Source organism: Thermobia domestica, chromosome 7 (assembly GCF_964235325.1).
Source record: "Thermobia domestica chromosome 7, izTheDome1.hap1.1, whole genome shotgun sequence".
In the NCBI taxonomy this organism is placed as follows: Eukaryota; Metazoa; Arthropoda; class Insecta; order Zygentoma; family Lepismatidae; genus Thermobia; species Thermobia domestica.
In genome coordinates, this window is record NC_137460.1 from 93939582 (window position 1) to 93955445 (window position 15864).

The 15864-nt window shown below is 38.4% G+C and overlaps 1 protein-coding gene across 1 annotated transcript; it reads right to left on the bottom strand.

Moving 5' to 3' along the window:
* Positions 1-15029: 15029 nt before the first annotated feature.
* Positions 15030-15578, bottom strand: LOC145689254 (uncharacterized). Its single transcript, XM_081763392.1, has one exon. It carries the CDS (start codon positions 15576-15578, stop codon positions 15030-15032), a length of 549 nt encoding a protein of 182 aa, XP_081619518.1.
* Positions 15579-15864: the final 286 nt, after the last annotated feature.

The following is a 15864-nucleotide window of genomic DNA, read 5'->3' on the forward strand; positions in this document are numbered from 1 at the left end:
CTAAAATTGAAACCACGGACACACACACGGTTATTATTCCAAAGAGGGACGGGGCAAAACATCAACAGACAAATTCAGTCGAGAATATATACACCTTGATAAACGCATTCAAATAATACTTTATGTAAAAGAACAGTTATTGCGCACACAGCATAAAGTAAATCAGTTCAGAATACTCCAAGGGCATGCCAGAACAAACTTTAAAAAAATGAAGAGATGGATCGGGAAGGATAACTGTGATTGTTCCTACATGTAAAAGTAAATCTTATTTTCCGGACCTTCTGTTTCTCCCAAAAATTCGGAAAATATCAATTCTCTATGACTTAGGGTTCGCGAGATATGGTTCCTTAAATTTCCCGAAATTCGAACACTTTTGGTCAATATCTGGGGAACGGTGGCCAATTGACCAGTGGCTCCGGTTACTATTTGGTACCAAAGTGTTCACCATCCTCTTAGGTATTGATCAACACCAATATGATCTCTCTATGACTTACGGTTCCCGAAATATAGCTCATTAAATTTCTCGAAATCGGAACTATTTTTTGGCCAATATCGCGTCGTTTTCTTGTATACCGGGGCTTCAAATAGCCGTACCGAACTTAAGCCTGTGCAGTACTGAGCTTCATACGATGGCCTAGAGATATTTTGCATATATCATTATATTCCTTGTAATTTCCTCTACACACTTACATGCATATAACATACTATGCTCTAACACCTAAAGTATATTACAAATATCTGGTGAATAAGCAGCTGTACTTCACGTCCCAACGAGCACAAAAAAATTCACAACTTTTTTTATTTCACAACTTTTTCTATTTCGTCTAGTTTCTGAGGGACCCTGCAGGTGGAAGAGCAGGACAACATTTCTTCTCATAAAGGAGTACCTGCCATATATTACTCATGCAGAGAACTATTCCATAACCTTCCCCAAGTTCGTAATTCTTCACATTACATGGTACTGTGAAACTAGGGGTACTGCGAAATTAGGCTTACTTACCCTACACATTTGATTGATTAATGACAGTAGGAAATTACTTTGACAGTAGTGGTTGATAATATTTGTTAAATAATTATCTACCATTAATATAAATAGTGGAAAATATATTTACTCTGTATTGTATCTTTTAGGGTTTATATATTTTTCAAAATTTTGTAGGTCCGTGCCTACCCGGCCTAACCGCTAAAACAGCCACTGCAAGGAATATAACAAAGATTTAAAAAAAATGGATGACTTACGCACGTACAGCAAACGCTGGCCTCAGTGGGGAGGGATAAGAAGAAAATAGTCCCCAATTTTGATTCTTACTTTGTTCTGTCTCTCGGTGCGTTACAAATACAGTGGTATGGACAATAAATACAATACCATAGTACTTAATCTTTATGTGTATATAAATGGATGTATATTTGTGTAAATGCATAGGTTAGGTGTGTATTTTCCACCATAACTCTGGAACACCTGGAGCAATTTTAACGAAACTTGGTACACATAATTTTTATTACTTACAGTTTAGAAAAGTGTACTGTCAGGGTATCCCCTAGCACATCTAGAGGGGAGTGGGAGGAGGAGATATATAAAAATGATCAAAAGTGACCGATATTACTGTCGAATCTATAGTTTTCGGGGTCGCTGAGGCGAATTCAAATTCAGCCTCTTAGTACTCCTAAGAGGGGGATGGTCACATGAAAAAATAATTGAAAATGACCAATATTACTGTCGAATCCATAGTCTTCGGGGTCACTGAGGCGAACAATGATCCTTCTGATGCCGTTTACATTCAAATTCAGTCCCCATTAGTATTCCTGAAAGGGGGATGGTCAGATGTAAAAATAATTGAAGATGACCGATATTAATGTTGAATCCATGGTTTCCGGGGTCCCTAAGTTGATTGGTGACAGTTTTAGTGCCTTTTAAGTCCAAGGTCAACTCCCAGTTGGGGTAAAACCGCCTAGCAGTGCTAGGGGGAAAGGAGGAGGGATAAATAAAATGATAAGAAACGACCGATATTGGTGTCGAATCCATAGTTTTCGAGGTCGCTTAGATAAAGAGTGATACTCCAGATACTATTTATATTCGAAGTACAAATACAGCATCATTAGTACTCTAGGGAGGGATGAAATTGTTATATGAAAAAATAATTGAAAATAGTCGATATTAGTGTCGAATCCATAGTTTTCGGGATCGCTGAAGAGAATAATCACTCTTCCAATTTAAGTCAAGCTCATCCCCATCTGTGGAGGGTGGGATGGGGGAGATGAAAAATAAAATGTTAAAAACGGCTGAGATCTGTATCGAATTTATAGTTTTCAAGGTCGGGAAAACATCTGACCAGTTTAAAATGAATTTTGAAAGATAGCTATTTCTCACTTCAAGCTGGGTTTTTAAATCATATCAATTTGATTAAATGTGTATTCTGTGAGGTATATTGTTCTAATATTTATGCCAAAAGCAGATTATGTTCTGTGTTTTTACCATTACACTTGCTTTGAAATAAATATTCTAAGAAAGAAGGGGAATCCAAATATTTCCCACAAACGTATTCTCCCCATGCGAAGAAGGGTATTTCAGCTAGTATAAATATATAGTAAATATATTATAGTAAATATATTAAGTACTACTGAATGTAAGTAAGTACATTTCGTAATATGTTTTGATGTTTATTTCGAAAAAGTGAACCTTGTTCGAAAATCATGTGTTAGCTAATTGCCTCCTACTTCTTTGCCTTCCCTGCGAGCGATTATGATTCAAGTGCTAATTGCAATTGATGCCTCAATATTTGTACATTCATCTGCGTGGTCATCGAATAGATTACCAACGTTGTTATTTCTGGGTTACAAGAACGAAGTTGAGTGCTTCTTAGTTCAAGTACACGATTTCCCAATTATATCACGATGCTTGATTAACTCCGAAATGTTATGTTCTTGTTACAAGGAATTTCATCCAGGATTAAGCAACCAAATACACTTAACTTACCTTTACTGACAAGGAAAGATCATGAACTGGTTCCGATGAGATCCAAACGAGATAATTGTGATTTCATTTGATATGTTATAACTAGACGAATCCCTAAGTTATACATGCCATCGGACGGGATATCGTGAGTTAGAACATAGTTTGTAATGTAGACTCTAAAAGCTTTTAGCTGACAGAATAGTTTGAAGCGGGTCATTTGTTCGGAAACGGTTGGATAGATGGAAAATTTGACGAACACGCATCCCGTCATTTCCAAGGGCACACTCTTTGGAGTAAAAAAGTTTGCCCCAGAGTACCCCGCAGGATCCCAGAGGGGTCCAACTCGAAAATTCCAAATGGCAAGTGGGGATTAAGTAGCACATCATTTGAAAGTTGTTACGAGATGAAAGAAGATGGAGCAAGCCTCGACTCCCTACGACAATCCTATGTAAAATAACGGTGGGTCAAAATTTAAACAAAAGCTTAATTGAAAAGTCCATGGCCATTTCTATAAATCTGAAATGGTGAGACAAATATGAAAGCAGGAAAACACGTGTGACATTATTTTCAAAATACAACGATATATACTATATACCCTCTGCTTAGTCATATCATTAGGGTATACCTTCTGCTTCAAAACATACAGTACTTTCGTTCTGTTTTCTATATATTTATTTAATTAATTGGGTCATGACTCTAGTGATAAATTGACTATTACGCCTTCTTTTCTATCCTATTCTTAGCCGTTGAGCTAGTTGATATCGAACATGCGGAAAAGTCCGTTTTTTTCTTGTGATCACAAAAGAGAATGGACGGAGAGAGGCAAAGAAGAAAGTCAAAACATTACGTCAGCTCTGTTTCTGTTGTTTTGATTAGTGAACATCATTACATAAACAAGGTTTAACCATGATATTCTTATTCTCATCCTACTCCTCACAAATTTCATATTTTTTTTTCTGGTAAATCACGCGTGGTTTTCTTTGTTCGTTCTTGCAATGGGTTAATTCCAACTACATACCAACATTCATTTATGTTATTAATGGAGTGATTTATCTAAGTAGTATCATCAAGAAAAGCATAAAATGCTTTCGGACGATAAAATCTTCATGCGGAGCCTTTATACGCAGCCTATATACGGAGTGGCTCAAGAAATGTATACACTGTTTAATTGTGAATAATTGAAATGGATTGATCATTTCAGTTATTGTCTCTTTTGTCTCATTTTGTATCATTGAATGTCTCATTTTTGGTACTGCTATAGTTTTATGTTTGTTATGTTATTACATTGCACTCAAATAAATGGTTGCATTTTCAACTTTTGTGTAGCAAAAGCAACATAGCAAATCATAGATTGGAGTACTGCGAGTGGTTTCAAAACATTGTGACAAAGATGAAACGTTTGCAGAGATGGTCGTGCGGTCTGGTAGGGCCACATTCAAACTCAATGATACAATAAACCGACACGTTGTGACTACTGACCCGCTGTAAATCCGGAAATCGACGTCAAAAATAAATTAATAAATAAATAAAAACTTGAATTTATAAATATGTGCTGAATATTTTGTGTACGTTGTCTTTTTTATCGTGGTTTGATTGGACCGTTCTTCTTTAACAGCACATCTGCCAATGAGGAGTACTTGCAGATGCCAGAGACATTCATTTTACCTGCCATCAGAGACTTCTATGGTGACGGGAGGTTTTGATCTTCAACAAGGTGGTATCCCACCACACTACCACAATCTTGTCAGGGATTTTCTCAATGATAATTTTACCGAACGATGGATAGATCGAAGAGGGTTTGTCGAGTATCCCCCACTTCCTGCAGACCTCAGTCCTCCAGATTTTTACTTAGGGAAGACTGTCAAGAACGTTGTTTATGGATAAAAGCCTGGTATATTGCATAACCAACGAGCAGCCATCGAAAGTTCCTGTGCAGATATCGAAGTTGGCACGTTGTAATCGGTAGTTCGTGCAGCAGCTCGACGGCATCGCCAGTGTATTTGAAGCTAAAGGCCAACACTTTGAACATATATACTACAAGTAATATCAGTTATTCGACACGGATTTTAATGTAATACAGAACATTAAACTATAACTCTACCAAAAATGAGGCGTTTTCGTCAACCCACTTGAGAGTTATTCACAATTAAACAGTGTACACATTTTTTGAGCCACTCCCTAACACTGACGAATCCAGGAAAGGGTGGTGAGGGTGACTCTCGTAAAGGCTATCTTTGCATAGCTCCATATATACAATATTATACTACTTTATTTTAATTTGATGTAAAACTCCATATTTCAAGTGTGAAGGCACTCGGTCGAAAAAGTATAAAACGCTTTTTCAGGCCAGGCACCTTGAATGAGGTTTTCCTCATTCACACCAGGCAACTGTCGGAGTGGTACCTGACGTATAGGTCCCAGGCCACTTCCTTCCTTCTCCAAACCTTTCTTCCTTCCCTTTTCCCGGATAGTGTGCTCGCCGAGGAACGTCATCCCTCAAACGTGACGGTCTAAATAGCCTTAGATACAGAAAGCATAGAAATCTAAAATCCTAAATCCATATTTCAAGCCTACATTAATCGTCCAGGGAACGATCCGTTCCTTCCAAAAGTCTCATCTGGCTTTGCTAGTCCTCTGTATAATTATGGAATTATTAAAGCATGCGTTTCACATCGTTAGTTTTCTTTTAAAAAAATGCTTTCCCTAACGTCATATTGCCTTTTATGTCCATTATACACGTTCACAAACAGCGCATACCTTCTGAAAATTTTAGGTCTACAATACTGCTTGAAACCAATATTATTCTCTTCTTTACTCATCGATTTCTAGTTTGACCCAGCTAATTTTCTTCATTTACTTCACACGAACATTACGAAAGGCTCTAAGTGTTTTTCATCGCTTTAAGTAGCTCCCAATGCAATACTTCACATGATATATTTTATGAGTCTTTAGCCAAAGACCCGTAGAAATACTTACCTTCTTCCTAAATTCTTCTTTAACTATTCCAATCCTTGCTTTTATTTCATATTCACACTTTCTGTCTTTACTAATAATAATTAATGTTTTATAGCTACAAAACAAACAAGTAAAGGTGGTACCGCATTATTTCTTAAGTAATACCCAACAATTGCCAGTTCTAGGTATAGCCTAAAATTTCCCAATCAGTGTTGATACCAAAAATAACTCTATACACAGTCATTTTAATGCACGAGTGTAGAATTTATCTGATCATTTATATCGGGTGTTCCAAAATGATCTTTCCCACTCTGATCGCCCTTTAGCACACAAATGTAGTTCGCTCTGGCTTCAGACAGCTTAAGTATGCCTAAGACATTGAACGAAAAGCTGTATGGAGCTGTATGACGAAGTTGAAGAAGAATAGTCCAAGTCGGAAATGGGGATAGATTGAAAAGTGTGATTTGCGGTATAATGTTCACACACACCTAAAGTTTCGTTCTTTACCAACACTTCCAACAACTCTCTTCTCTAATTTCCTTTGTTTTTGTTGTTGTCTTCGTAGGTGATGCACTGACGAAAATGGCCAACCCCCCAAAAATGGCACAGTGTGTGGAATGGTGGATATATACCAAATCTGCCATCCAGGTCATGCGGAACTTAGGACCTACGAGTTACAGACGCATAGCCCCATTACGTCCGACAATCCGGTAATGTTATACGAGGCTCAAAGAAACCGGAATTGTCATGCAGAGGACGAGTTCTGGACCTCTGGACGAGTGAATAACGATTATGGGACACTTCGTTCATATTCATATTTGCTCAAAAACGGGACATTTAGGGATCCCGTTTGAGAATCGAAAAATAAAAGGAACCGGACAACAATTGAAAGAAAAAAGGGACCGTCCGGGTTAAAAGTACGGAAAGTACTGAAAACTAGTCACCTGTTTTATTTTCTTCCCTCCTATTTCTATATTTGATATCGACTACTTCATTTCAATTAACACTTCTTTTGTCTTTCTAATGTTTATTTTCATCCCACTTATTCAAGCTTTCCCCGAGTTTTCTAATTACTTATTAGTTTTCTTTTCAAATTCCACAATAGAAGCCATATCATTTGCAAACCACATACCGTACACCTCTATCTCCTACCCAAATAACATCTTCAATAAACAAGCACTTGCTTATTATCTTCTCTAGATAAATGTTAAATAAGTTTGTTAGAGGCAATATCTCTTTCGAACTTTTCTTCCAATTGCGTTCTCCTGTCATTTCTTCTTCCTATTTCAAACACTTGCATTTTGATGTACACATAAGCTTCTTATTAGTCTTGGGCACTTTCTTATAACCCAACCTTCTGTAGAGCTTTCATCAAAATTTCCAGTTCATTCAATCAGAATTCTTTTCTAGAACAATGAACAAAACATTCAATTCCTTATTCTTTTCCTAAACCTTGCACCATTTCCACATAACAAACGAATAGTATCTATTATATCTTTACTCTTCCTGAACTCAAAGTATTCTTCTTCAACTTCGTCGTTTGTTCTTCCATACAGCTTTCTGCTCAGTATCTGAGACATAATTGAGCTCTCTGAAGTGAAGCCAGAGTGCAAAAACTACATTTGCATGCGAGGGAAATTAGCCCTTATGGAAACAGTAGCAACTTGTCGCAAAGTGCTGCCAATATATATAGTTTGCATTTGTTATTTCAGATCCGTGTAAAACAAGAAAACAAATAATAATTATTACACTCAACAATATTATTATTATTATTATTATTTGAGCTGTCTGAAACTAGAGTGTACTAAGTATATTTTCGCTGACTTCTGCGTTTAAGCATGAACCCATTTGAGTTTCACGTATTTCACACCATATCTTATGCTACAAAAAACTAAGTGTAGAAATTGACGCAACAGTCGCACGAAATCCATTTTCCAATGACATAAATTCAAGTCAAATCGTCTCTTTCCATAGCACTACTTTTGCACACACACACACAGAAGTTAGTTTGCTCTAGCTTCAGACAATTCAATTATTGCTGTATGCGATATGAGACTAATATTTCTGTAGTCCTTCTTCTTGGGTTCGAATTTTTAGCCAACGATAGCATTGTCGTCATTAAGAAATCTTTCAACAAATCCCCACTTTTATATACAAGGTGAATCATAACTCTTGCAATATTTCCACAATCCAAACATCAGGCGCGTGTATACGCTATAATTGGCCCAAGACGATGTATGTTGAGCGGACTATTCAACACCGAGGCTACTACTCCGTCAGTCTCTTCAGTCAGCTTTTCAGAAACAGTGACTATGAGTGCTCAACGAAGTGTTATACATGAACCGTTACCATATGAGTACAAACTCTAGAATAATGCTGCGGCAGCAACCCAAAACACTTGTCACTTAAAAGAACAAAGTACAGTGAACTACAGCACAGCAACTAGTTGGTTCCGCAAATTTCGTGTAGGTTATGACAGTGTCGAAGATCAGTTAAGGTCAAGTCACCCGAGGATAACAGATTCTGAGGTCATACCACATGCCACTGAGGAAAACTTATCCACCAGCACACAACGATTAACAAACCAATTCTACATGTTCCAGCCCACTGTAATGCATCACCCTCATGAATTTGGAAAAACTATCAAGAGCTGCCGTATTGTGTCACATGAGTTGACCCTAGCTCAGGACAAGAGGAGAGTATTTTTGTGCCAATAACTGCTGCAAAATCAAGCGTGATGCGCGTTTGCTGAAACAGATTGTCACATGAAACGAAAAGTAAAATTTTCCCCCCGAAATCCGAATATGCATAAACATTGATTGAGCAAGGGCCAACTTCCAAAACCGGTCGTCAAACATGGCTGTTTCGACCATATAGTCATACTCTGTGTGTGATAGAACTACGAGGATGTAATTCACTTGAGTTCGTTCCTAAAGGCCATACCAGCAATGCCGACCTTTATTCTAAACAGTTGAAGCAGATATATGCCACATTACACCAAAAATGTCCTGCGTTCGTGAACCGAAAGAGTGAGTTGTTGCAACAGAATAACGCGAAACCACACTTGCTGCAAAAAAAACTAGGAATTTGATGGAATCAAACTGACACCACAGCCGGTAAATAGTTCTGACCTTGCACCTTCGAATTACTATCTGTTTCGGTCCATGGTGCACTTCCTGAAATCACGATGCTTCACTAACCTGCAGGAGGTGGAAATAGAGGTGACTGACATTTTTACCTGTAAGGACGACATTTGGTATCGACGTGGAATTGAGGAATTGGCAGGATGGTGACTATAGGCAGTCCAACATTGGGCTATACATGGGTTTTGGACGTGTCCAACTGTCATCTGTGTAAATAATGAGCAGACCCAGCACTGATTGACTCCAGTTATTTGATAGGAATTGATGTAATTTTGGCAGTCAGATGTTAAATCAGTATGGTTGTTTTTTTAAATCTTTTTTAAATAAACATATATATACTTACATGCACAACTCTTCTTTTCCTACATTATCCCCACCCACTAAATTTTATTGAAAGCAGTACGCAGCAGCATTTACACGTCGTTGGCATTAGTTCTGAATCTGTTCATACATTTGTTGTGTTCTTAAAAACTGAAGAATCTCGTTAAGAGAAATGGTCTGAGCGAAAGAGTTGGGTTTCTGGCACTGATTGGAAGTAAGCAAAGAGAAAGAGAGGATTGTTCTGTGATACATTCTCTCTCTCTCTCTTTCTCTGGTTGTAGTGAAGCTATTTTACGTTCTTCAGCTGATGAGTCATCACCTATTCCACGCGACTACAACACGTGACTTCTCTCTTTCTCTTAAAAAGCAACAGACAAGTGTTAAACGACATCTTCTGCTATGAGCTGAAGACATAATACATGATCTGGGTCTTCTTCAATTGGGGAAACCAGAAAAATTAGATGCACGAAAATTAGCCGTATGCACGTACGTGTACTACGTACATATATGCTTTCTCTCTCCATGCTCTTCAATTGGACACTTCCTGCTTTCACTCTTTATTTTTGAGAGCACTAAAAGTCCTTCATTTGGTCATGTATCTATGTATATATAGTATATTACTTATTATCATAACATAATGTACATACAGTATGTTATTATAACATGTAAACAGTGGTGTCAATTGAATAATATACTTGGAACATTCCTGAATTATTGCTGCTCAAGTCAATAACCAGCAGTTATCTTTAAGATGGGCAGAACACACAAATATGTTTTGCGAGGTTCAGTCAAATCTTTAAATCAGAATTTCAACTAAACTATAAAAGAGTTCATTTTTTTGATTGCTGTTCAGGAAGGTATAATTAGAACATGGTCTCGTAAGCTCCCGATTGCTACAGACTTGATGAAAATAGGACAAAAGCCTACCCACCGGACTAAGTCCACTCTAAATTTTCAACACGCTAAAAGATAAACTACTAATGCTATTAATTTTAGACATTTGATCAGTGACGTATTTGGGGGGGATTCCGGTCTTAGGCCCCCCGAAATCTTCTTTACTATAGTAAAGTATATGATATATCTTGCAGAATTTTCACATTTTCAGGCAAAGCGCTCCCCAAAAAATAGCAAAGCCCCCCGAAACAAAATCGTAAATACGTCATTGCATTTGATTATAGTCATTGCGTAGTTATAAGAAATGTAAATATTACCCCGCCCCCCCCAAAAAAAAATAGTTGTTGGCTTTGAATCAGACAGTGAGAGCAGTGTTTCACGATAGTGTTCATCTAAAGGGATGCTTTTTCCATTTGATGCAGTCTACCTGGAGAAAAATCCAACAGTGAGTATATATAAGGACAGAGAAGATACCAAATAATTTTGTGGGATGCTAGACCCAGTAGTTCTCCTCTCACTCGATATGGTAGAAGAGGGTTTACTTTACCTAACTCTTTTGGATTCTGGCTTTTTTTTTTTTAAAGATAAATTATAGACTTTCAGTCAAGCGGCTATACCATCATCCCTATTTATCGTAGGATCATGGTTCATACCTCATTTTGTTTCACAATAGAGCAACCTTTCAAATGGTAACATTCACATTTCCCTACTATCTCCCTGAGGCGGGGAATTTTCAGAGAAATTGGGATTTTTCTCTGAAAGTTTTTTTTAAATTTTGAGCCCGCTGGACCCCCTGTGTTAACACAAGAGACCTGGAAATCAACTGAAAAGTACTAACGGGTGCACTAAATGTGTGTAAAAAATTTCAAGCTTCTATCTTCAATAGTAAGGGCGGCAAAAGTATTTATCAATAATCTCCACAATGCCCCAGATTACCGGAATTGTTGTTTTACAACTTTGGTTGATGTTAGTAAGCCATCAATTTGGAGGCCGGCTTTAAGTAAAAAAAAAAAAAAAAAAAAAGCAACTATTGCAGTTACATGTACCGTTCAGTTGGAATTGGGTCGGTATCCAGCGATGCAAATACGCTAGTTGTCGTCCGAGGCCAGAACTCGTCTTAGCACCCTTCTGACCAACCAAACCAAAATACAACCCCAAATATTTGCCCAATTTTGCGCCCTCCAAATCCGGCGCCCGCAGCACAAGCCTCGTTTGCCCCCTAGTTACGTCACTGTCGGTATCCTACAAAAATAAAGAAGAGGTAACACTTAAAATTAGATAACATAATGCATAATTTATGCTGTGAGATAAGGGATGGTACAAAAGTCATTCCGAGTTTTTTTTTTTTTAATTCAGTTGCTCAAACAATTAGGTTTTGCTCTGTGATCAATGTGTAATGTCTAGTGACCAGAGTTTCCTGTGTACTGTACTACTATGTATTAATCTCTGATTATTAGATATATGATTGTACATAAAGTATTTAACAAGGGAACAAGGGAAGTACTTCAAGTGGTACAGGGGGATCGACATGTGTTATATGTCGTTGGAAAGGTCATACTGAGTACACCTCACATGTGAAATATCTTGCTTGAATGGGATCTGTAGGGGTGTGGCTACCATTTGAAGGTCAGAACAAAGCACGCTCCGAAACACCAGAAAACGTGGACGAAATAGGAGCTATGATGTATTTATTTTGAGACGTGGTATATATAGATTGAAATGGTAGCTGAATACGAATCTGACGTCAAATGTTACAAATCAAAAAGGCAGATCCAACATGGCGGACTCAAATTACAAAAATCAAGCTATGGATCTCATATTCGGTATATAGATATTCGACGTCGTTATGTATGAATCGAATACCAAAAGTGTAAAATTCAAAATGGCGGATCCAAAATGGCAGACAAAGTGCAAAACACTGCTATGGAACTGAAAGCGGATAGGTAGAGGTTTTCGTGGTCGCTGAGTACGAATTCAATAGTAAAAGTGCAAAGTGCAATATATCGGATGGCTGACAAAATATACAAAAAGTATGTACGGAACGGACACTTGCGATTCTTACACATGTAATAGAAAAATACCTATAGTACATAACGGGGCAAGTAGGGTAGGTGATATTTTACAACAAACAGGTAGCGTGTTTTGGTATACAATCATGCCAGAGGTACGGAATGGATGGCACGTTTTGTAGATCACATGAAAGTTTTATGATACGAATAGATTGCAATCATAGACAACAATTATTTTACTACCAACTCCTTCCCCCTCCCCAGAAGAGATAAGCGGGGATCAGCATGTGTTATACGTCGTTGGAAAGCGCGCACCGGATACACTATACATCTGTAACATATCTCTTGAATCGTGCCTGTAGGGTACGCGATTATTTGCAGAAAGATCCGAACAATGGTTGTGAAAAGTGCGCGTTGGAGTTTAAAACATCGTTAAGCTTCCACAACACTCTTTCTGGTTTCACATTATGCCGTGTACACTTGTGATCCATATGTATGACAAATGTCCACGCTCATGAGTAGGGATGGCACCGACACCGAGACTAGTCTCGATCTCGTCTTGGTCTCGTCCCTAATTCGAGACCGAAACAGAGCCAGGCTCGTCTCGATATACAGAGCCAGGCTCGTATCTAGATAGCAATTTAAATTTGCTGCAAGCTTGCACCAAACTTGCCGTTGCAGGTCAAGCTTTACTATGCAAGCCAATTTGCTTGTGGCAAGCTTGTGGCAAGCTAGTTACATCAGGGCAAGGATTGCTGCAAGCTTGTCTTCACAAATGAAACACAACAGTAATATTATCTCAAGTGCTAGTCAAGTACAAGCGAAACTCATCAATGACAAGCCTAAATGCAAGCGAAAGACACGCCAAGCAAGCCATATGCAAGCTTGAGGCAGGCAAATTTGGATAAAATATAAAACAGTAAGAAATCCATGCCGCATTTCTTGAACACATAAAAAATATCTATGACATCTCAGCGTGTCCAACAATTAAAGCAAAAGTACAGCCATGAAAACATCCACGACTGCGCTCTGTTTCTATACAAAATTAAAATGATCATAATCATAACGATTTTATTTTGATGAGCAACTCGGCGTTGCTTTTTAACAATATCCAACATCTTGCTATATTAGCCGCGAGGCGCGAGTACTTGAAATTTCTACCTTTTTATATGAAAACACAGAAAAAAATTAAACTCTAAACACAGCAGTCATGTAAAATTAAACTTTAAGCTCATATTAAAATATCCGCAACAGTTCTGTATTCTTTCGCGAAACAAGTAGGCTCAAATCTGCTTCCATCTATGTTCACATTTATGCTGTATACATAAATACCGCAATTCGTTATATCTCAGTTACCGAAATATGAGGAAATAAAGAGCTATATTATAGGTACGTGGGACTAGAGTACTAGGCAGCACAATTTAAAAATATATATATATAATTAAATTTTGTCCTTTACTCAAGGTGAATGCTAAAAAGACGCTAACAACGGTAACACCATCTTGGCGCCGAAAGTTAAGAGGTTAGAGTCACGTGGTTTTTTAGAACAACTGAAAATCGAAAGCGCGCAGGCTTTTTACCTCAATTTAAAGAAAATCGTCTCGCAAGTGAAGCATACTATTTCGCCGCAAGCTTGCGCTAAGCAAAAATAAGATTTTGTGTATAAGCGAAAGCGAAAAAATCAAATGAAAGCGACAGGCAAACAAGCATGCTGTCTGGGATCCATTCTTGCACTTTTCAACTTTTTGTCCGCCATACTACATTTTGCACTTTGAACATTGGATTCGTACTACGTGAACATGAAAACCTCTACCTACCCGCTTTCAGTTCCATAGCAGTGTTTTGCATTTTGTCCGCCATCTTGGATCCGCCATTTAGAATTTTACATTTTTGGTATTCGATTCATACATAGCGACGTCGAATATCTCTACCTAATTTCAGATCCATAGTTTGTATTTATAATTTGTGTCCGCCATGTTGGATTCATCATTTGGATTTGTAAACATTTGATGTCAGATTCGTATTCAGTTACTTTTTAAACCTATACCTAGGTATATACCACATCCCAGAATAATCATATCATGGCTTCCTATTTTGTCCACGTTTTCTAGTGCTTCGGAACATGTCTTGTTCTGATCTTCAAATGGTAGCCACGCCCCCTACAGGTCCCATTCAAGAGAGATACTTTACATGTGAGGTGTACTCAGTGTGATCTTTCCAATGATTTAATATAACACATATAGATCCTCACGTACCACTTCATGTACTTCCCTTGTAAGTATAAGTGCAATCAATTGAAACCTGTTCAGTGGTCATAATTCATGAAATAAATTTTATTTCGAGCGGCAACTTGTACACTATCTAGAGGCGTCTATGGTTAGCGTGCAGTAAAAATATTGTTCAGAAGAAGTCACCATGAGTGTTGAGACACTTATCCCACTGTGTCACTAACTTACAAATGCCGTTCATGTAAACTTTGGACGGCTGACTATCAAACCAATCACACACAGCGTCCTGAACCTCAGCGTCAGACTGAAATCTCTGACCATTCAATACCTTCTTTAGAGGCCCAAAGATGTGAAAGTCACAAGGTGAAAGGTCAGAGCTGTAGGGGGGATGTCGCAACATTTCCCACTTGAATCGTTGAAACAAATTCTGCACTTGGTTTGCAATGTGTGGACACGCGTTGTCATGCAACACAAGGACTCCAGCGGTCAATAAACCAGGTATTTTGTTTTTGATGGCTCTCCGTAACTATGTCAAGGTCTGACAATAGCATGCGGCGTTGAGGAACTGTCCTGGTTCCTTGAAGTCGAGCAATAATGGTCCATAGCAATCAAAGAACACAGACACCATAACATTCCCCGCAGACGGTTGCGTCTTGAACTTTTTGGGTTGTGGAGATGAGGGATGTTTCCACTGGATACTGGAAGACTTTGAACTCGGTTCAAAATGATGACACCAAGTTTCATCCTCAGCAACAATGCGCAGCAAGAAGTCGTTACCTTCCAAATGGTAGCGTGGCAAATGTTCAATGGCGCAAAACATAGGCTCCAACCTTTGGTCTTCCGTCACCACCCTGGGGATCCATTGCGCGCACACTTTATGATACCCCAGATCCTTCCCAATTTTCTGAGCAGTACCATAACTCAAGTTTAACCCGTTCGCTATGGATTGAATACTAATGCGTCTATCCGCAGCTATAGCCGCATTCACCTTTTCACTCATGTCTCCTGTGGCAACAACATGGGCTTGACCAGGACGGGGATAATCAGTGGTTTTTTCACGCCTCTTCCGAAACATTCTGGCAAAGTCCACCACTGTTGTTTTGGAGACTCATGCATCTCCATACACATCTTTCATACGCTGGAACACTTCAGAGCTGCTTGACAACCTTCGGCACGCAGAAACTGGATGACGGCACGCTGAACCTGTTTGGACGGATTGGGGATCTTGAACGCCATCTTTCACTTGTTATAACTGCAAAACGGAAACACATATCAACAACATTCCTACACCCAACACAGGGACATTAGCTATTACACGCTATTGAACAAACAATATCCTCCAACACACTATACCAATAATA

Coding starts and splice junctions, on each gene's coding strand:
- LOC145689254 (XM_081763392.1), bottom strand. CDS start 15,578: ATGTTTCGGAAGAGGCGTGAAAAAACCACTGATTATCCCCGTCCTGGT.